This window comes from Oncorhynchus clarkii, chromosome 21, assembly GCF_045791955.1.
Source record: "Oncorhynchus clarkii lewisi isolate Uvic-CL-2024 chromosome 21, UVic_Ocla_1.0, whole genome shotgun sequence".
Classification (NCBI taxonomy): Eukaryota; Metazoa; Chordata; class Actinopteri; order Salmoniformes; family Salmonidae; genus Oncorhynchus; species Oncorhynchus clarkii.
Window position 1 is genome coordinate 26,627,091 of NC_092167.1, and position 23,046 is coordinate 26,650,136.

At 41.3% G+C, this 23,046-nt stretch overlaps 1 protein-coding gene across 1 annotated transcript; it reads right to left on the minus strand.

Moving 5' to 3' along the window:
* Positions 1-1,350: 1,350 nt before the first annotated feature.
* LOC139378805 (von Hippel-Lindau binding protein 1) lies at positions 1,351-21,060 on the minus strand. Its single transcript, XM_071121323.1, has 6 exons — positions 20,939-21,060; positions 20,483-20,607; positions 20,094-20,160; positions 19,209-19,307; positions 4,408-4,546; positions 1,351-3,813 (listed from the first exon to the last, which is right to left on the minus strand). The coding sequence occupies exons 1-6, from the start codon at positions 21,017-21,019 to the stop codon at positions 3,737-3,739; spliced, it is 588 nt and encodes a 195-aa protein (XP_070977424.1). The 5' UTR covers positions 21,020-21,060; the 3' UTR covers positions 1,351-3,736.
* Between the last annotated feature and the right edge of the window lie 1,986 nt (positions 21,061-23,046).

Sequence of the window (23,046 nt, forward strand, 5' to 3'; positions counted from 1 at the left end):
CCAGTGTAGTACAATTAAATCTTAGTCCTGTATTGACGCTTTGCCTGTTTGATGGTTCGTTGGAGGGCATAGCAGGATTTCTTATAAGCTTCCTGGTTAGAGTCCCACTCCTTGAAAGAGGCAGCTCCCCCTTTTAGCTCAGTGCGGATGTTGCCTGTAATCCATGGCTTCTGGTTGGGGTATGTACGTACAGTCACTGTGGGGACGACGTCGTCGATGCACTTATTGATGAAGCCAGTGACTGATGTGGTGTACTTCTCAATGTCATCGGAAAAATCCTGGAACATATTCCAGTCTGTGCTAGCAAAACAGTCCTGTAGCTTAGCATCTGCATCATCTGACCACTTTCTTTATTGACCGAGTCACTGGTGCTTCCTGCTTTAGTTTTTGCTTGTAGGCAGGAATTAGGAGGATAGAATTATGGTCTAGTTTTTTCCCCTCTGGTTGCACATTTAACACGCTGGTAGAAATTATGTAAAAAGGATTTAATTTTCCCTGCATTAAAATCCCCGGCCACCAGGAGCGCCGCTTCTGGATCAACATTTTCCCCTTTGCTTATGACTGTATACAGCTCACTGAGTGCGGTCTTAGTGCCAGCATCGGTTTGTGGTGGTAAATAGATAGCTATGAATAATATAGATGATAACTCTCTTGGTAAATAGTGTGGTCTACAACTTATCATGAGATACTCTACCTCAGGCGGGCAAAACCTCAAGGCTTCCTTAGATTTCGTGCACCAGCTGTTGTTTACAAATATACATAGACAGCCACCCTTGTCTTACCAGAGGCCGCTATTCTATCCTGCTTAAAATGCACAAAACCCGCCAGCTGTATGTTATTCATGTCGTCGTTCAGCCACGAATCGGTGGTGACAGTACAGTTTTTATTACATGTCCCGTTGGTTGGATATACGTGCTCGTAGTTAATCTATTTTATTATCCAATGGTTGTACGTTGGCTAATAGGACCGATGGTAAAGGCAGATTACCCACTCACCCTTGGATCCTTACAAGGCACCCAGACCTACATCCCCGATATCTCAGTCTCTTACTCCTGCGAATGATGGGGATCAGGGCCTTGTCGGGTGTCTTTAGTAAATCCTTGACGTCCGACTCGTCAAAGAAAAAATCTTCCAGTATGGTTGAATAATCGCTGTCCAGATATCTAGGTCTTTTCAGTTATAAGTGACAATGGCAGAAGCATTATGTAGAAAATAAGTTACAAATAACGTGAAAAAAGCACACAATAGCACAATTGGTTATGGGGGGCCATATAATGACAGCATTTGCAATTAGTTTTGGTTGTTTCAGATTGTGTTGTGCCCTATAGAAATTAATTGTAAATAACCTAGTCATTTTGTAGTACATTTTATTGTGAAGAATATATGTTTCCTACATACTTCTACATTAATGTGGATGCTTCCATGATTACATAGTGCCTAAGCAAAGTATTTAGACCCCTTGGCTTTTTCCACATTTTGTTATGTTAGAGCCTTATTTTAAAATCAATTAAATAGAACAATTTCCTCAGCAATCTACACACAATACCCCATAATGACAAAGTGAAACGTTTTATAAATGTTTTCAAATCGATTAAAAACAAAAAAAAAGTATTTACATAAGTATTCAGACCTTTTGCTATGAGACTCAATTTAGCTCAGGTGCTTCCTTTTTCCATTGATCATCCTTGAGATGTTTCTACAACTTGATTGGAATCCACCTGTGGTAAATTCAATTGGTTGGACATGATTTGGAAAGGCACACACCTGTCTATACAAACCAAGCCACGAGGTCAAAGGAATTGTCCGTAGAGCTCCGAGACAGGATTGTGTCGAGGCACAGATCTGGGGAAGGGTACTAAAACATTTCTGCAGCATTGAAGGTCCACAAGAACACAGTGGCCTCCATCATTCTTAAATGCTATACGTTTGGAACCACCAAGACTTGCCCCCTGGCAAGCTTTAGGAACTGAGCAATCGGTGAAGGGCCTTGGTCAGTGTGGTGACCAATAACCTGATGGTCACTTCGACAGAGCTCCAGGGTTCCTCTGTGGAGATGGGGGAACCTTCCAGAAGGACAACGATCTCCACAGCACTCCACCAATTAGGCCTTTATGGTAGAGTGGCCAGACGGAAGCCACACCTCAGTGAAAGGTACATGATATTTATTGTGTGGATGTGTTCCCAAAATGCACCTAAAGACTCTCAAGACCATGAGAAACTAGATTCTCTGGTCTGATGAAACCAAGATTGAACTCTTTGGCCTGAATGCCAAGCGTCACGTCTGGAGGAAACCTGGCACCATCCCTACGGTGAAGCATGGTGGTGGCAGCATCATGCTGTGGGGTTTCTCAGAGGCAGGGACTGGGAGACTTGTCAGGATGCAGGCAAAGATGAACGGAGCACAGTACAGAGATCATTGATGACAACTTGCTCCAGAGTGCCCGTCCTGGGCACTCTACCATAAAGTGGACAAAGGTCCACTTTCCAACAAGACAACGCAGGAGTGGCTTTGGGACAAGTCTCTGCATGTCCTTGAGTGGCCCAGCCAGAGCCCGGACTTGAACCCGATCGAAATTCTCTGGAGAGACCTGAAAATAGCTGTGCAGCGACACTGCACAGTGACGATATGAGGTGACATTCTGTAGTTTTCTCATATCAAACATTTGATATCAAATCTAAAACACTGGAATATACAGCCAAATTAAGTTGTAGCTTTAGCCAGACTACCACCCGGCCTGTGAGAGGTGAAGTGAGTGTAAAATGTCTGCGCACACCCACTCTAACATGTTTCATGTCACCCACACAGGACCACCATGTAAAGTTTCTTTTTTGTAATTTATTTTTGTCACTCAAGTGTCTTAATGGATACAACGTGACAAATAAATACATTTAGGAAGTGGACAGAGGAGCAAACTAGACAGGAGGAAGATAAACAAAACAGGCAGGTGGTAGCAGAAGAGCGACAAGAAGGCTGAGAAGTTGTCTAAAATGGCACCCTATTCTCTATATATAGTGCACTACTATTGACCAAGGCCCGTAGGCTTTTGGTAAAAAGTATTGCACCATATAGAGAATAGGGCACCATTTCAGACTCATGCAGGGAGTAAGGGACAGAACAGAGGAGAGGAAAGAGGGGGCATGGAACAACCGTCTGAACATTCTGAATCCAGAGTGCACCATTTTGACATCACACACTCATGAAATCACATCAGAGGAAGGTTTCCGCTTTGACTGGTGAGCTGTTTCTCCTCCTCGTTCCCATTTCCTGGTCAGCGAGGATTATGTGTAGTAGCGCAGGGTGTTCCGAAAGCAAACCAAGTTCCCAAACTAGTACACAGTGAAGATCATTGTCAATAACAGCTGGAAAAATCATCAAAGAAAAAAAACAAAAAAGAGTGAGGATGAGAAAGTGGACAGTGAAAACCTAGTCGCAGGTGGTCAAAAAATATGAGTGCTTAATAATAGTAGTAACATCATACAAAAAAAACTGCTGTAGTAACTTCTGTTTTGTCTTTTTTTACTTGAAAAAATAATTTTAAAAAGTAACAAATCAATAGAATAAAGCTTGGCCTGAGTCCCAAATGACATCCTATCCTGATCCAGTGCACTACTTTTGATGTTAAAAGTTGTGCACTATATAGGGAACAGGATGCAGATTTGTACTGTAGAAACTAGAGATGTGAACAAAGACATGGAGTTTGGGTGGGTTGCAGGGGCGGGAGGACATCCCTATTTCTTAAGACTTCTCAACTGATTTGAGGAGGTTATCCTTGCTCCTTCTCTTTACGTCCCAGTTGTAGACTCGTGCCATGTCTGAGAGGGGCAATGGGTTAAGGATGACATCTCAGTCTATGAAAGTTATCTAGTACTTTCATAAGGAGAGTACCACGCCTTGTGTGTGCATGCGGCATCTCTAATTTAGTTGTTAGAGCACCCAACACTATCTTTAACAGTCTATCAAAAGAACAGTACTTACCCCAACAGTTTGAACAAGATCAAATTGCCAATGTTAAGTATGTACCTCAGTTTCAATGTGTTGTTTCCCCCTGGTTCGTGCCTACTGAACACAGACTTGCATTCCATGCTTTGACACAACTGTCTGCCACAGCTATCACCTGTCAAACGCCTGCAGCAATTACCTCAGCCCTACAAGACCATAAAACTGTCCTAATGAGAAAACAGGCAGACATTTCAGCTCCCAAAAACCTGGGCCTATAACCCTATAGTCTCTACGAGTAGAAGTGTTGATCTAGGATCAGTTTTGCCTGAGGGGGGGGGGCACCTGACACTATGTATTAATGTCCAGAGTTACATTTCCCTAATTCAAACATTGTATCACAGATTTTTCTCCAGATTCCAGGCCTGTTAAATGCTAGTCCCTGGGCCTATATTTAAGCATAAGGATACTGACTTCGGTGGTGGTAAACTGGTCTCGCAGGAAGTCCAGGTCTTCTTCCAGGGAGTCCAGGTTGCGTGATGCGGTCGCCAGATTCTTCTCCAGCAGAGACTGGGCTTCGTCGATGTCGTACTCCAACATCACATTGGCCTGGTAGAGGAGAGGGGATGGAGGGAAGCGAGGAAAAGTGAGTGAGCAACATATAAAACAGTAAACTTCAATAGTGCTTGCTTTTATTCTATGCTGTCCTCCAACGTCACATTGGCCTGGAAGAGGAGAGGCGGAGATGAAAACAGAGTGGGAGGTTAAGAGTGAATGATATTAAAGTAAACTGCAGAGACTGGGCCTCCTGCATAAACTTCAGCCGTATCTTACTTATTGTTAACTTAGAGACGTACGATGTCCCAGGGATATCTCTGCTGACTCAGGAGATCTCCACTGAGTTGGGCAAAATACGCTTTTAGTTTTTTTGCACTTTACTTGGTAGAAAAATCTACAGGGATTTCTAAAATTGGATGAATTGATACCTCTAGGGCAGGGATGGGCAATTCCAGTCCCGTGCGGCCGGAATGGTGTGTCCCCCCCAACATCCCCAGCACACACAGCGGATTAAACTATAGTGAACCAAACATTTAAAACGCAACAGTTTCAAAGATTTTACTGAGTTTTAGTTCATAACTGAATAGGTCAATTGAAATACATTTTCCATGGTTAGTTAAGCCCTGGAATTTGGGGAAGTTTTGCTTAAATTCATTAAAAAAAGTGCTTATAACAGTGAACCTTTTTTGTGGGATACACATAAGGAAATTCTAGGTCTTGTGGCATATTTTAGTTAAACTATCCCCAATTCAATGGAATTGCAACACAGTACTACAAGGTCTGAGCCAACATGCTTTCTGGTAAGTTTTGATTACAATACTGGGTGGGGTGAATATATTTTATATGACATACATGCTTTTTTGTTAACTAGTAAATAGTAGCCGCCACAATGTGTGTTTAAATCATTTCTAACTTGTTAACAATTTCTGCTAGTTAGTTTTTGCTACCATGTGGGTTTCCGCTTGCTTGAGCCTGCTAACTGAGGAGTGTTAATTCACTTGTTTCCATACATGTTTCATTTAAAAACATTTCTTCTTACAAAAGGAGTTGTTTAATCTAACTGCATAATTATGTATCAGTACATGGAAGTGTGTTTTTTTTTTACAAATAGTTTTCTATTCTTTACAGGAAAATGCCACGGCACTATCTGATGTGTGGAGACATTTCACTGCAACTAATATAGAAGGAAAAGCTGTATACATTTGCAAATACTGTGCCAAATCATATGTGAAGAATGCAACAAAGACACAGAATCATCTGGCCAAGTGCATAAAGTCCCCACAGCACTCACAACAAGCAACCTCTGACAAAATACTATTTATATTCAAGGTGAAAATGATGAATCCGACACCTTTTCGATAGCAACAAATCATGGTCCTCCTGGAATCAGAAGTTTTGACTCAATGGAGGAACATAGTCAGAGAAATGCTGATGAATGCATTGCTAGAGCTGTGTATGCAACTGGTTCACCTCTGATGCTCACAGGCAATGTGTATTGGAAGAAATTTCTGAATGTTCTTCCCCTAGCATACACCCCTCCAACCAAACATGCTTTATCTACTCATTTGCTGGATGCAGAGTTCAACAGAGTTCAAGCAAATCATAGAGAAAGCAGAATGTATTGCAATCATCTCTGATGTGTGGTCGAACGTCCGTGGGCAAGGAATATTTAACTACATCATCTCCACCGCTCAACCAGTATTCTACAAGAACATAGACACAAGGGACAACAGACACACCTGTATCTACATTGCAGATGAGCTGAAGGCAGTCATCAAGAATTTATTTGCACTGGTGACAGACAATGCTGCGAACATGAAGGCTGCTTGGTCTAAAGTGGAGGAGTCCTACCCTCACATCACACCCATTGGCTGTGCTGCTCATGCATTGAATCTGTTCCTCAAGGACATCATGGCATTGAAAACAATGGATACACTCTACAAGAGAGCCAAGGAAATGGTTAGGTATGTGAAGGGTCATCAAGTTATAGCAGCAATCTTCCTCACCAAGCAAAGTGAGAAGAATAATAGCACCAAGCTGCCCAGCAACACCCGTTGGGGTGGTGTTGTCATCATGTTTGACAGTCTCCTGAAGGGAAAGGAGTCTCTCCAAGAAATGGCCATATCACAGTCTGCCGATATGGACAGCCTAATCAAGAGGATCCTCATGGGTGATGTATTTTGGGAGAGAGTGGTAAAGCAGCCTGAAACCTATAGCAGTAGCAATTGCATTGATTGAGGGAGACAATGCCATCCTGTCTGATGTTCAGACTCTGCTTGCAGATGTAAGAGAATAAATCTGTACTGCCCTGCCCACTTCACTGTTGCTCCAAGCAGAGGAAACTGCAGTTCTGAAACACATCAAAAAGCATGAAGACCTCTGCCTGAAGCCCATACACACCGCAGCGTACATGTTGGACCCCAAGTATGCTGGCAAGAGCATCCTGTCTGCTGCAGAGTTCAACAAGGCCTATGGTGTCATCACTACCGTGTCTCGCCACCTTGGCCTGGATGAGGGCAAGGTTCTTGGCTGTCTGGTGAAGTACACATCCAAGCAAGGCTTTGGGAGGGAGATGCAATAGGGCAGCCGTGCCAACATATCTCACCAGCCACCTGGTGGAAGGGACTTTGTGGATCTGAGACTCTTTCCCCTGTTGCCTCCATCACCCTCCAAATCCCATCAGCCTCCTCAGAGTGCAACTGATCCTTGTTTGGGAACACACACACCAAAGTACGCAACAGGCTGATCAATACAAGGGTTGAAAAATTGGTGGCATCTTGGGCAAATCTTTGGCTTTTTCAACAGGGTTGGAAAGTGACAGTGGAGATGAGGCCTCAGAGTCTGATGTTCAAGACGTGGATATTGAGATGGTCCAGGGAGGAAGACAACCTAAGCATTAGTTTCTAGACTATTATTTTACAGATGTTGAAAACATTTTTGGGAGATGCAATAGATCACTGGGGATCATTCCATGTTCCCTTTCTTTTGTTGTTCAGTGAAATCATCCCATGTGAAAAGTAAACTCATTTAATTAAAGTTCAATTTGTAACCAAATAGTTTTTTAAAATTCTATTGGAAGGATTTAATCATTTGCAATGTCTACTTATGTTAAGGTAAAAGGTTTTTGTTTCGGCATCCATATGATAAGGTAAATATATCCAATGCAAAAAACATTACATTTAAATGGTATTAATATTAATTTACATATATTCCCATTAATTCCCACAGAAAGTTTATACCTCTGAATATTCCCCAAAATGTGCAACCCTAGTAATGATCATGAAGTTTAATCAACTCCACCTGTCAGGTGGATGGATTATCTTGGCAAAGGAGAAATTCTCACTAACAGGGATGTAAACATGTGTGCACAAAATGTGAGCAAAATAACCTTTTTCTGCATATGGAACATTTCTGGGATCTTTTATTTCAGCTCATGAAACATGGGACCTAGGGCTGTCCCCTTCTAAAAAAAATATATACATCTTGGTCGACCGAAAGTAGTCGGTTCTTTCGACCAATCAATTGGTCAACATATATAGATTATTTGTATTTTACCGCCTTTTTGCGTTGTCTCATCGCTGCAACTCCCCAACGGGCTCTGGAGGCAAGGGTCGAGCCATGCGTCCTCTGAAACATGACACGCCAAACCGCGCTTCTTAACACCCACCAGCTTAACCCGGAAGCCAGCGGCACCAATATGTCGTCAACTGACGACCGCGGTCAGCCTGCAGGCGCCCGGCCCGCCACAAGGAGTCAATAAAGCGCGATGAGCCAAGTAAAGCACACCCTGCCAAACCCTCCCCTAATCCGGACGACACTGGGCCAATTGTGCACCACCCTATTGGACTCAAGATCCCGCTGCGCTGCTCGGAAGGCCATGGTTGACATTTTTAAACATGTATTTTCTGATATATACACACAACCCATGTGTTTTAATTAAATCTACTATATGCATTCAGCTTGTCTTATGCTTTAAGCTTACTGTTTGATGAAATAACACACAATAACTCAAGAGGGAGCCAGAGATCTAGATAAACAGAAGAAAAAAACCTTAACTTGACCCAACCATTCTCCTTCCACTCCTGCTGGCTTTCACAGATTCTGACATTACTCTCCTGAAGTTGCCGGTAATAGGCTACACAAGGAGTCATGTGGAATGCCAAGTTAACCTACCAATCTGTGTGCCAGGTATGATTTTCATATGCACATTTTAGTGGAACAGTATCCATTTAAATTTAAAATGTCTTCATATAGGAAAATCATTGTCATGTCATTAAGCAAAATTATATCCAAATCTAAATGAAAATAAACCATTGCCAACTACGGAAAAATAGCCTACATAAAGACAACAACTAAAAACATTGCAGACTGCAGGTAGAAAATATCTGGACAAAATAAATATCCTATAAATCACTTTGGCTTGTGTTGTTTTTCTTCTTTGGTTTAGTTTTTAGCAATTCCTCTCTTGGTTTTTGAGATATTTTCATCACTGCAGCATTTAGAGCTGTGTCCTTGTAGCCTAAACCAAAGAAGAAAAACAGAGTTTTGCACGAAGTACACTACGCACACAGTGTTCGGAGAAAATGAAAGCAACCCTGAAAAAGCACTGGCTTATTCTGCAATCAGACCAAAACACTGCACACCTCTTCAAGGAACCCCCACTGGTGGTCTAAGCGTGGTCGCAATATTGAGGATAGCTTAGTGAGATATGACCTGCCCCCTGAGCCCATTCAGACACTTGACACCCATTCCAAATGGGAACTACAAATATGGCTCATGCGCAATAGCAAAAAAACATTGTTCTTCAGACACCCACATACAGGTCGAAAAACCCGTTGAGGGTATCATCTCAAGCAAGACAAAGGGAGTAATCTCTCTCATCACCTGCACATGTGGGAAAGCCTACATAGGACAAACGAAAAGACAGTTAAAAGGCATAGCTGAACACCTCAGCTCAACCAGGTGAGAACACTGACTATCCAGTAGCAACACACTTTGTTGAAGCTAATCATCCTTTCTCCTCCCTAAAATACAGGCATTGAGCATGATGCTCTACCAATGAGAGGATGTAACATTGAGCTCCTACTAGGGCTGAGCAATGTACTGTATTTTACTATATACACCGGTATTTATGCACGGACCAGTTAGGGTTTTTTACTTTGCCTTCTATAACGATATTTTAATGTTTGGTTTGTTAAATGTGATACGCGTGTGTAAATGTCAATTTTTATAGTTTACTTGGCTACTTGAGTATACCCTCTCTCCATGCCACTTTTCACACAGACCTAGTCCCACCCCCATTCACTCAAGGAGCGCATGTTGTTGCTGCTTGGCCATGAGACACTTTCGTTCAGTCTGCATGGTCAATGCAGCACAAGCAACAATGTTGATGACAAATGTTGTTTCCACTTTGATCTTCATATACATCCCCAAGCGTTCTATAAGTACAATATTAGTTTGCATTTCTTACATCTGCAAATAGCTAGTTTGTATATTCTTAGCAAGTTAAGCTAAATCGTGTTAGCCACTAATGCTAATCACTAGTTAGCTGGCTAGCTATGTTGCATGTTGTTTGTGCAACAATATCTTCTAAATCAAAGAGGAATAGGTGAAGCATGAATATGTTGGCTTTATGAATAAAGATTTAATGTAGCCAAAGATTTTAGGGTCCCCTAAGAAACGTCACTTTGGCTCCTACAACGTCACAATAACTCGTCCATGGCATTTCCATTCTTTGTCATGTCAAACACTGTATTCAAAATGCTCACTATTATTTATATTCTAACTATAGAATTATAATAAATATTCTATTGCCATGATTCCAAAAGTTCACCCAAGTGTTTTGATCTAAATGCAATTGCAACATTTGGTTAAAAATAAGGCCTAGTATTTTTGCCCATATGGTGGCAGTGTGGAAATTATATCAAAGGAGCCCAGGAAATGCAGAAATACATGGAAATGCAGGAAATTACTTTAGGTTTAAGTTGAATTGAACAGTATTAAACAATTCGAATGGAGAAAGACCCATTGAAATAACACACACACACACACACGCGTTTCCACCATAAAATAAAATACAGGCCAAAGTGATTCATTCCACCATAGGGTGATTACTAATAGTAATCAAAAACATAAAATACAGTCAAAAATACCATATGATATTTTGGCCATATCACCCAGCCCTCGATCCTACTACTAGAGGGAAGCCCACTGGATATTGTTTTTAAAAACATTGACCCCTAGTGGTTTGAATATTGACTTTGATCTCAGGCCCTTCTTATGACCAATTATATTTTCGGTGAACAGGTCTTGTACATTAATGTATTCATCCTACAGCTTATCAGCGTACACCCAATATGTTTCCACCTGTTGATGATGCTTATTATGCATTATGGATGAAACAAAAGACTCCATGTAACAAATATTTTTAATTCAATTCAAAATATTTAAATATATGCAGTACCAGTCAAAAGTTGTGACCTACTCATTCAAGTGTTTTTCTTTATTTTCTACATTGTAGAATAAACTATTAAATAACACATATGGAATCATGTGGAAACCAAAAAAACAGTTAAATAAAAATATATTTGAGATTCTTCAAAGTAGTCAAGCCTTTGCCTTGATGACAGCTTTGCACACTCTTGGCATTCCCTCAACCAGCTTCATGAGGTTGTCACCTGGAATGCATTTCAATTAACAGGTGTGCCTTGTTAAAAGTTAATTTGTGGAATGTATTTCCTTCTTAATGCGTTTGAGCCAATCAGTTGTGTTGTGACAAGGTAGGGGTGGTATACAGAAGAACGCCTTATTTGGTAAAAGTCCATATTATGAGAAGAACAGCTGAAATAAGCAAAGAGAAACAAAAGTTCATCATTCCTAAAAGACATGAAGGGCAGTCAACCCAGAAAATGTCAATTACTTTGAAGTTTCTTCAAGTGCAGTCGCAAAAACCATCAAGCGCTATGATGAAACTGGCTCTCATGAGGACCGCCACAGGAAAGGAATAACCAAAGTTACCTCCGTTGGACTAGTTACCTGTAAGGTTGCAAGATTGGATTCCCCGAGCTGACAAGGTGAAAATCTGTCGTTCTGCCCCCGAACGAGGCAGTTAACCCACCGTTCCTATACCGTCATTGAAAATAAGAATGTGTTCTTAACTGACTTGCCTAGTTAAATAAAGATTAAATAAAGGTGTAAAAAAAATATTAATCGGTCGACCTCTAACCTCAACATCAGTTCAGAGGAGACTGCGTGAATCAGGCCTTCATGGTCAAATTGCTGCAAAGAAACAACTACTAAAGGACACCAATAATAAGAAGAGACTTGCTTGGGCTAAGAAACACGAACAATGGACATTAGACCGGTGGAAATCTGTCCTTTGATCTGATGACTCCAAATTTGAGATTCTTGGTTCCAACCATCGTGTCTTTGTGAGACGCAGAGTAGGTGAACGGATGATCTCCGCATGTGTGGTTCCCACCGTGAAGCATGGAGGAGGTCGTGTGATGGTGCTTTGCTGGTGACACTGATTTATTTAGAAATCAAAGCACACTTAACAAGCATGGCTACCACAACATTCTACAGCGATACGCCATCCCATCTGGTTTGCGCTTAGTGGGACTATAATATGTTTTTCAACAGGACAATGACCCAACACACCTCCAGGCTGTGTAAGGGCTAGTTTACAAAAAAGGAGAGTGATGGAGTGCTGCATCAGATGACCTGGCCTCCAATCACCCGGCCTCAACCCAATTGCGATGGTTTGGGATGAGTTGGACCGCAGAGTGATGGAAAAGCAGCCAACAAGTGCTCAGCATGTGTGAACTCCTTCAAGACGGTTGGAAAATGATTCCAGGTGAAGCTGGTTGAGAGAATGACAAGCGTGCGCAAAGTTGTCATCAAGGCAAAGGGTGGCTACTTTGAAAAAGGTCAAATATAAAATATATTTTGATTTGTTTCACGCTTTTTTGTTACTACATGATACATATGTGTTATTTCATAGTTTTGATGTCTTCACTATTCTTCTACAATGTAGAAAAGAGTAAAAATAAAGAAAAACCATTGAATGAGTAGGTGTCCAAACTTATAACTGGTACTGCATATAAATAAATGCAGTGTAATTGCATGCTAAACTGAAGATGTTGATTATTGGAGTCAGGGGTGTTAGCTGGGGCGGGGGGGAAAGTTTGACTGTAGTTGCCCATCCATGCTCTTGGGCAATTCAAAAGGCTGATTGAGGATCTTTTTACAGAAGAATGCGTTTGTTTTCCATGATTGTGTATTAATGTTTATACAGTAGTGGTCAGCTGTTTGTCCACCTGCAACTGTTAATAACTAGTGATGCACCGATACTACATTTTTGTCCGATACTGATATTTTCCTTGCCCCAAAAAACGATACCGATAACCGATATTAAACATTTTAGCGGCCTTTTAAGCATTCTAGTGCAGTTAAATAGTGATCACACACACATGGACGCATCGGTCTAAGGCACTGCATCTCAGTGCAAGAGGCGTCACTACAGTCCCTGGTTCGAATCCAGGCTGTATCACATCCGGCTATGATTGGTGGTCCCATAGGGAAGCGCACAATTGGCCCAGCGTTGTCCGGATTTGGCCGTCATTGTAAATAATTTGTTAAGTTAAATAAAAGGTTAAACACACACCATACTGACCAAAAAGTTATTTTGTTGGCATTTACATATGTCCCCATTACCAGTAAAGCATAATCAAAACCTATTTCTTTCACTTACTTGCTGTGTTGTTTAGTTGTTTCATTCTCAACCAGGATTTCTATGGAATGGCGTTTGTGTCTTCGTGTGTCAAAAAATATACTATTTAACACTATTTGAAGTGTCAAATAACACATTTTGAAGTGTCAGATAAGCTTGTTGACCAATCAGAACCTGAATGACTGCACGTCACAATAATTTAACGCGTTCATAAATTTTTTACGTAGTTATTACACATTGATTACACCATCACTCGTATTTCATATGTCACAACGACTCATCGATCGATACATATTGCTATGATGTTGGTAAAGTTGTCTCGTGCACCTACAGTGCTGGTCATTAACAAAAGCTAGCTAGCTCATGGGTGCAAACAATGTTCTTCCCCAAAAACATAGCAAAACGACAATCTGTTTCAGTAGCTATGCAGTTAGCTAGCTAACAATACAGCTAGGTGTCATCATCTAAAATAACCCTAATTTATAAGACAGTGGACTTGCGGTTAGCCTTCAAAATAAAAGTATGGCATGATTCTACTATTTGTATTCATTTGCATCACTGTCAATGACAAACTTTTATTTTGAAGGCAACCCGCAAATTCCACTATTGTACCTAATCGTATTGTGGCTAGCTTCACAACATATAACCCGGTCCGGTCGAGCCTCACTAGCCAGATGACGCTAGCTGGCCGCTTATAACGTTAGCTTTGGGAAACAGGGTTAAGTAGCTGGCTAGCTATTTATTTTCATGAACTGAAGTTCAATTTCAATAGGCGAACAAGTGGCAACCTAGCTAATACTTACTCACAAGGATTCCTAAATCATTGCTGAGAACAATTAAAACGACTGCAGTTTCTACAGGTCATTGTTTTCAGGCTGGCTGTACTGGTGCTAGCTAAGTACCAATCTAAAGCTAGCTACCTACCCCAGAAGTTGCGGTCGAACAAATTATGCTTTATTACCAACACGGTATTGTAAACACATTGCTTGTTTGCAGACTTTTTTGTACAGCTTTGACAGTGCTACTGTATCTTTGGCACGCAAAGACCCAAACGGCGTTCCATGGTATGCATGTCGTGAAGCTAATGGCAGTGACGCTATTACTGTGTAACTCCGGTAGGGCAACAATGGAAAATAGCGCACTTGGTAGTGTTAACAGGTGCTTGACCAGTCGGCGAAGGCAGACATCACCCACAACAGAGAACTGTTGATTGTCAAGGGCAATAAATCCATTATCTAGACTAATGGATTTCGCCCGAGTTGTCTCGCTGAAATGTTGTTACTCTTTCAAATGAATGCTCGACTTGTTGACTGCTCGATTCACACAGCAGACATTGTGGGCTAGTTTAGGACAACTGTGGTGCACGTATTGCGCAAAATTTTACGTGGCGCCATTACATCATTACGTTATATAGGTATGCACGTCAGCTTTGACATCGGTTTTTCCCATCAGCGTTAAACTTGACATTGGCTGATACAGATGTTGGCATTTTTAGCTAATATTGGCCAATTCCGATATATGATGCATCCCTACTAATAACCCATCTGAAACTGCCCGACTATATGTGATAAGTGAAAATCTGGAGGCCCACACCCGACCCGCTAATATAGAAAATAAGCTGTCAGACTTTTTCGCACCAATTGGTAGTTACAGTCTTGTCCGTACGGCAGTTGCAGCGATGGGACTCGGGAGAGGAGAAGGTCGAGAGCCATGCGCCGTTCTAAACACGACCCTGTTCGCTTAACCTTGAAACCAATGTGTCGGAGGAAACACATTACAACTGCCGATCGAAGTCAACGTGCATGCGCCCGGCCTGCCACGAGGAGTCGCGCGATGGGACAAAGACATCACGGCCGGCCAAACCTTCCCCTAATCCAGACAACGCTGGGCCAATTGTGGCCGCCTCATGGGTCTCCCGGTCGCGGCCGGCTGCGACACAGCCTTGGATTTTTACTCAGGTCTGTAGTGACGCCTCAAGCACTGCAGTAACTTAAACAACTGCGCCACTCAGGAAGCCCTAGCCAAAAAAATTGGACAGTGGATGACGGATATTTTTTTGCCTTATTTATGTTTCTGCTTATAATTTCCGACATTTCGTTAGGCTACTTGTTACGCAACTTGTCTATAACTAGATACATGCAGCTTAAATTCTCTTATGTCATTATATGTAGCCCTAGAAGACCAAATAAACCCTTGCTCACCAGAAAGAATGTTTCAATCTAGTTGACATTAGTAAAGTTCTGTTATCTCTGCTTCTTTTGAAGAGCAAGATGTTTAGGGACTGGGGAGAAAATGCAATAACGAATAAAATGGGAAAGATTTTTTGTGCATCATTTCCAAATTATACTGAACAAAAATGATAAACACAACATGTGAAGTGTCAGTTCCATGTTTCATGAGCTGAAATTGTGCATAAATTTGTTTAAATCCCCGTTAGTGAGCATTTCTCCTTTACCAAGATAATTCATCAACCTGACAGGTGTGGCATATCAAGAAGCTGATTAAACAGCAGGATCATTACACAGGTCCACCTTGTGCTGGGGACAATAAAAGGCAACTCTGCAGTTGTCACAACACAATGCCAGATGTCTGCTAGTCAACGCGCTCCACCCCCTGCCCCGGATAAAACAAAAAATAGAAACGATACAATCTTCTATCAACGATGTTTGGACAGGTTGATGGGACGATGTGTCATTTCAGACGTCGCCCAATCCTATTAGCGCCTCACAGCCATCACACATAACATAGCCGGTAATGCCATGATCCTCTTCTACAACGTCACCAAATCTTTTGGCTTACGCACTAATGCCAGATAGCCAAAAATAATTCAAGAAAAACCTCAATGTAGCCTGTAGATACACATATATAGAGTATACCAAACAGAGTTTACCCCCCCCCCCCTTTAGCCCTTAGAACAGCCTCAATTCATCAACCAAAACCAAACATGGAGTCCATGTTTTCATCACTTTGCACGTACACCAGCTCTTGTTTCACACCCGTTTGTCTAGCTCACATATGTCAGAGTCAAGGCCCGCGGGCCACATCCGGCCCGCAAGAAGGTTTTTTACGGCCCCTGGGATGATCTTGATTTATTATTAGAACCGGCCCGCAGCAAGCCGGCAGCCCGCAGATCTTTTACACGCACCAATACTACATTTCCCACAATGCAAAGGTGACGCACCGAGCAGTAGGCTGCTTCATTTCAATATTTATTGGCACAGCAGTCGTCAGCATCACAGTAAAATTAACTTTCAGATACCCATCAAAAATGGCAAAACGGAAGGTGGATACTGAGAACCGGGGGTTTCAAACAAGGTGGGAGTCGGAGTATATGTTCACGAAGGTAGCTGGAAAACCTGTGTGTCTTCTGTGTGGAGAAAGTGTGGCGGTACTGAAAGAGTATAATCTGAGACGACATTATGAAACGAAACACGCGGACACACACGCGGACGCAACTGTCAAGGCCAGTTTTATTTTGGCAGAAGAGATCGCTAAATCAGCCCGGCCATTTACGGAGGGGGATTTCATCAAAAACTGCATGATTAAAGTTTGTGACGAAGTTTGCCCAGAAAAAAGGCAACTCTTTTTAAATGTGAGTCTGAGCAGAAACACCATTGCCGAGAGAGTAGACCAGTTGTCCATCAATCTAAAAGAGCAGCTTGTGAAAAAGGGAAAAGATTTTATTGCATATTCCTTGGCTGTGGATGAGAGCACCGACATTTCTGACATTGCCCAGTTGTCAATTTTCATCCGCGGAGTGGACTCCAACCTAAGCGTGACAGAGGAGTTTTTGGCTTTACGTCCTATGCATGGCACAACTACGGGGCATGATTTGTATGAAGAGGTGTCAAGATGTGTAAATGAGATGGAGCTGCCTTGGGAAAAACTCGTGGGTTTGACAACCGACGGAGCACCTGCGATGTGTGGACACAGGAGCGGACTGGTGGCGAAGATACGGGAAAAGATGCAAGAGGAAAACGCGACAGGTGAGCTGACAGCTTATCATTGTATCATACACCAGGAAGCGTTGTGCGGTAAAGCCTTGAAAATGGAGCATGTAATGAGCATCATCACGCGCACAGTTAACTTTATCAGAGCCAAAGGTTTGAATCACCGCCAGTTCAAGGCATTTCTGACGGAGTTAGAAACGGAGCATGGTGATTTGCCTTATCACACAGAGGTGCGATGGCTAAGCCAGGGAAAGGTGCTTCAAAGATGTTTCGAGCTTCGTGAGGAGATTTGTCTGTTCTTGGACAGCAAAGGGAAAGACACAACACAACTCCGAGACGAAATGTTTCTGTGTGAAATGGCTTTTCTGTGTGACATTACGAGTCATCTGAATGCAATAAACTTGCAGCTGCAGGGTCGGGATCGTGTCATCTCTGATATGTACAGTACAGTGAAGGCATTTAAAACCAAACTGACTCTGTGGGAGACGCAGATGCGGAAAGAAAATTTGAGCCACTTTCCCAGCTGCCAGACCATGAAAGAGAAGCTCTCTACCAGTGCGTTCCCGAGCACACAGTTGGCTGATAAAATAGGTATGCTTGCCGCTGACTTTCGACGCCGATTTGCTGACTTTGAAGCACAAAAAAGCAGGTTGGAACTGCTCGGTAACCCATTTGCTGTTGACGTGGAAAGCTCACCACCAAACCTCCAAATGGAGTTGATTGACCTCCAATGCAATGATGCACTGAGGGCAAAATATGCGGCAGTGGGTGCTGCGGAGTTCGCCCGTTTCCTCCCCGGCACAATGCCCCAGCTGCGCATCCAGGCTGCTCAAACGTTGTCTATGTTTGGCAGCACATACCTGTGTGAACAACTGTTTTCTTTGATGAACCTGAACAAAACATCACACAGAAGTCGACTTACTGCTGAACACCTCCACTCAATTCTGAGGATTTCTTCAGCTCAGAGCCTTACCCCGAACATTGATGAACTTGTGGAAAAGATGGGACACCACCAAGTATCACCCTCAACCTCAAACAAGTGAACATTACTGTGCAATCACATATTTAGAGTTTTTACTCAGTTCAAGTTTAAAAGTTAAAATTTAATATTTGTTTTCACTGCATGTTACTTCTCCTTAAACAAAGTGTTGTTTTTGATTAATAGATTTTTGCACTTTATTTTTTTGTATTTCAATCCAATTATATTTTAAAAATATTTCAGTTGAGTGGATGATAGAAAATTGCTATTATTGTTTTTTCTTTGAAGTAAATTTAGCCCACTTTTGCTAAAATAGAAAATATAGTCTACTGATGGTGCCTTGAATACCGGTTTCTTTCATTTAATGTTCATGTTATGGGGATATTTATATAAAGGAAATTTGTCTTTTGTGTCTGTTGAAAATTAAAGATTACTGACAGAGCCATAAGAAAATATTGCTTTATTTATCTGATCATATTGTAATATATTTGTTAGGTTTTCAGTAGGTTCAATTAGGTTCACTAGACTATATGCGTCATTTAAAAATGTTTCAATGAACATTCGAACAGTCCGGCCCTCGTCTTGTAGCTGATTTTTTTATTTGGCCCTCCGTCCATTTGACTTTGACACCCCTGGTCTAGCTAATCAGCCTCGCAACATGGGTACCATGCTACAGCAGACGGGAAATAGAGGAAACGTATTGGCGCAAAGCCAGAAGAAAGCATTGACATCCATATTAGATTTTGATTTGGGGAGGGGGTAGCATCTTAAAGGTGGATTTAATAAGTTTCTTGTTCACTGCTCAGCGATGCAATCGGCAATTGAAACACTACAATTTTATGGATGTTGCAAGCAGGTACTGTCATTTGACCATGACTTAACTCACACGATGTCGCTATGGAATGCCCTTAGACCTAGACTCATTAAGTAATAATCAGAGGTCTAATATTGGGCTAACCTCATGGATAAGGAGTGGGCTCCATAAATAGGGAGCAAGTGATCAGATAATCCCAAACAATGTTACTTAGGAACACGACATGTATTAGTACTCACCCCTAACCACAGGCAAACTTTGTCGGTGGGCAGTACTGAAGCCTTGCAGTAAACGTTGTCAGCCAATAGGAAGTGTGTCTCCATAGGGTCTGTGGTTTCCTATAGGATGAGGGATTTGTAAAGCAAACAAAGCAACTCAACACCACATACGTTGCACTCCACTGATCTTGAATGCAGTTAGTGATCAACAGCTTATAGTGATCAAATTGTCCTGCAAGGATGTAATCACTGTAATACCCATTCCAGACAGAAGATGTGGTATATTACCTGTAAGAATATAAGGCAATGTTTATCTGACCCCCTTTCAAACAGCAACTTATTTACCACTCTTATATACCACATAACTGGCAAATTAAGGGGGGTAAAGGGTGTTAAACCATGGGGGGTGTTTGCATTACAAATTAGGGAGGTATCAAACAACGGAAATGTATTTACCTGCAAAAACTTTGAGAACCACCATACAGACCTGATACCGGTAATATTTTTTTAAACCTTAATCTAACGAGGCAAGTCAGTTAAGAACAGATCCTTATTTTCAATGACGACCTAGGAACAGTGGGTTAACTGCCTTGTTCAGGGGCAGAACGACAGATTTTTACCTTGTCAGCTCGGGATTTGATCTTGCAACCTTTCGGTTACTCGTCCAACGCTCTAACCACCAGGCTACCTGCCACCCCTATTTTGGTTACAGTGTCTGTGAAAATGCAGGAATCATGACTAGGTCTTCAGGTGGCTTTTAATTGGCCATGTTTTTTACCCCCTACCCCACTCAGATATATCAAAAAGTAGGTAAAAGGGAAGCAGGCATGGTAAACTTGTGGGATCTTTGTCTGTCTATGAAAAGGGTATAAGAGGAGTGCACTGGCTGCACTGTATGCTGTTTACCTTCTTCTTCTGCATGTGTCGTAGGATTTCTAAAGTCTGCTTGATCTGTGGGATCTGGCTTTTCAACCTGGGTACAGCAGAGAGAAACACCATAGAAGCAGAACTATAACACTATCACATATTTATCCATCAAAAACTCAGGGTCATCCTATCAGCTAAATAAAGCTAATGATATCACCTCAGAAGACAACGCAATAGCACACTAGTTTGTAGATTGGCAAATTCCTCTCTTCTGGGAATATTGGTAGCTAAACTTGAAACAATGGAACCAGTGGAATAGTCCAACACGTGCAATCCCACAATAACATGCCAGGCAAACCAAATCAAGCATTTTGCTGTTTTGACATTTGACTAGTTACCGTTAATAACTTATGCTGTATATTAGTTACCTTTGTTTCTTCTGGGCCAGGTTGAGCTCCATGTATTTATATTTCTGGTATTGCTCATCCAGTTTTCTCAAGACGGCGTCTGCAGTGTCGTTCCCTGGTTGCTTCATAAACGACTCGACATCCTCCTACAAAGGTTGACATAACGTTAACTAGCTAGGTTACGCGTTAGCTTTCAGACGAGTCATTCACATAGCACAGTAAACTTATTGTGAGCACACAAGATTGCTGAAGAAAGGCCGTTTCACTACCTTTGGATGACAATATACATCCGATAGATAGTTAGCTAGGCCTAATAGGCTTCCTAGGCGTCATTTCCCTAAAAGGATGTGAATGAACATAGCTAGCGAACATTCGTGACAGGCTAGCCTAGAGGCTGGACAGCGTCAATTACACATTCGAGAGTGTTATTTCATATAGTATAATGGCCACAATGTATATAATTCATATTTTACACACCACAAATATTGCTTCGGGGATTCCGAGATGTTTTTTCTTTGTCGCCTGTACGGCATTGCAGCTGTCTATGGTCGTCGCCATCTTGGAAAAGACTCAACTCCCTCCTTCGTTACGTAGAAGTTGGGCGTTACCGAATTAAGACTTGCTGGTCTTGAAACTTGAGACAAGTCCTTGTCGGTGCAAGAGTGGTCATAAAATGGGAAAGAAATGCGGCCAAATCTGAACATTTGAGAGAGAGACAGAGTCTAACTCGGACAAAACTGGTAGGCCTGTACTCTGCGCAATTGCCAGGTGAAAAGCAGCCTTTTATTGTAGAGATTTTTACTCAAACACTTGAATGAGAAAAGGCTGACATGAAAACTGGTCAATTTAACACTAACTATGGGGGAATAACCGCTTATTGTAAGGTCTACACAATGTCTCCCCCTTGTGGGAGTAAGAATAATTTGTTAACTTTATGACCAGTATTTCTTAGTTTTTTTGTTCTACGGGTTATTAATGGGATGGACATCCTTTTGACTTGCATATCCTTAGTAAACGCTTATATTAGCATAACAAGGTTTTTGGTAGAAGTTTATGTCTATCTCTTTGTTCAGTTCATGTCAGGGATATTCGTCATTTACTCAAACGTAAGGCTATTTTCCTGTATTGCAAACGGTTTAATGCAGGCTTTTACATTCTACAAGAGACTCATGCTTGTTCTTCCGTTCTATCTTTTTGGAAAAATCAACGGGGTAACGATATCTGGTTATCATATGGCAACAACCACTCTGCATGTCAAGCATTTTCAAGATGTCCATTTAAAAGGGAAGGTCATCAGTAGTAAGACCCCCCACTCTGGACGTTGGTTAATTTTAACAGTGAATTTCAACAGTGAAATGTCTTTATTAGGGAATATTTGTGCATCCAACAACAAACAACATGATATTATTTCAAGAATTTGAAGAAGAGATTAATAGAGTGATAGGTGTATTTCAGGATATCAAAATGATCTTAGGTGGAGATTTTAATTCTGTATCTAATGTGATGATTGACAGATATCCCTCTCCTAACAGATCCAGCATTGTCAATCCTGAGTTTAATAATCTATGTCTTGGTTTAGTTTATGTGGAGATCTAAATATCCTGATAAAAAGGACTACACTTGGAGTAACAAGGACATGTCCAGACAGTCAAGAATTGACTTCTGGTTGATTACTAATTCATTCGATAACGCTGTAGTAACGGTATCCATTGAACCATCCATTCTTACTGATCATAAAGTTATATTCGTATCTTTAAATTTTTTATGGATCTGAAATTAATAAACCAAATCTGTTATTGGAAACTCAATAGTAGACTGTTGGAAGATGATCATTTCAAGATGGATGCCAAAGATATTATACAAGAAACATATTTGGACCTTCCTCCAGTTAAGTCTTATGGAAAATATTGGGAATTAATAAGGTATGAAATAAGACAAACAGTCATGAAGAGAGGTAAAGAAATCGCTGAACTTAAAAGATTGAGGGAAGATAAACTTAAGGAAATACATTCCCTAATCTCTATGGAGGACCTTGATGAAGAAGGAAAGGGTTGGTTATTTTCTTTTCAACTAGAAATGGACTGAATGTATGAAGAGAGCAAAAGGGGCATTTGTAAGATAAAGAAGGAGATGGTTGGAGGAGGGTGAAAAAAACACATCATACTTTTACAATTTAGAGAGAAAAACATCTGAATTTACCTCTATTCACAAGCTTAATATATGTTAAAATATGTTTCAGAATTCTGTGGTAATCTTTACACCAGTAATGCCTGTCCTACTAGTGACATATCTGCCTTTCTAGACTGTCAAAGACTATGCAAAATTCATAGATGAAGACTTCCAAAAGTCTTGTGATGAATTTATTTCTATGAATTAAATAAAAAACATTATCGGCAAGGTAAAAGAGAACACATCTCCAGGGAATGATGGTCTTATTAGTGAATATTTTCAGGAGGATGTTTTTAAGGAGGCAATTGACTTAGGGGTCCTGCCTGTTTCTATGACTCAAGGCCTCCTTTCTGTAATACCCAAACCAAATGAAGATCCTATGATGTTAGAAAATTGGAGACCAATCACATTAATGA

Excerpts from the sequence above, each read along its gene's own strand:
- LOC139378805 (XM_071121323.1), bottom strand. The coding sequence starts at position 21,019 with ATGGCGACGACCATAGACAGCTGCAATGCCGTACAGGCGACAAAGAAA. Across the intron at positions 20,608-20,938 it reads TCCCCGAAGCAATATTTGTG|GAGGATGTCGAGTCGTTTAT; the intron begins GTGTGTAAAATA and ends CAACCTTTGTAG. Across the intron at positions 19,308-20,093 it reads GACACATGCAGAAGAAGAAG|GAAACCACAGACCCTATGGA; the intron begins GTAAACAGCATA and ends CTCATCCTATAG.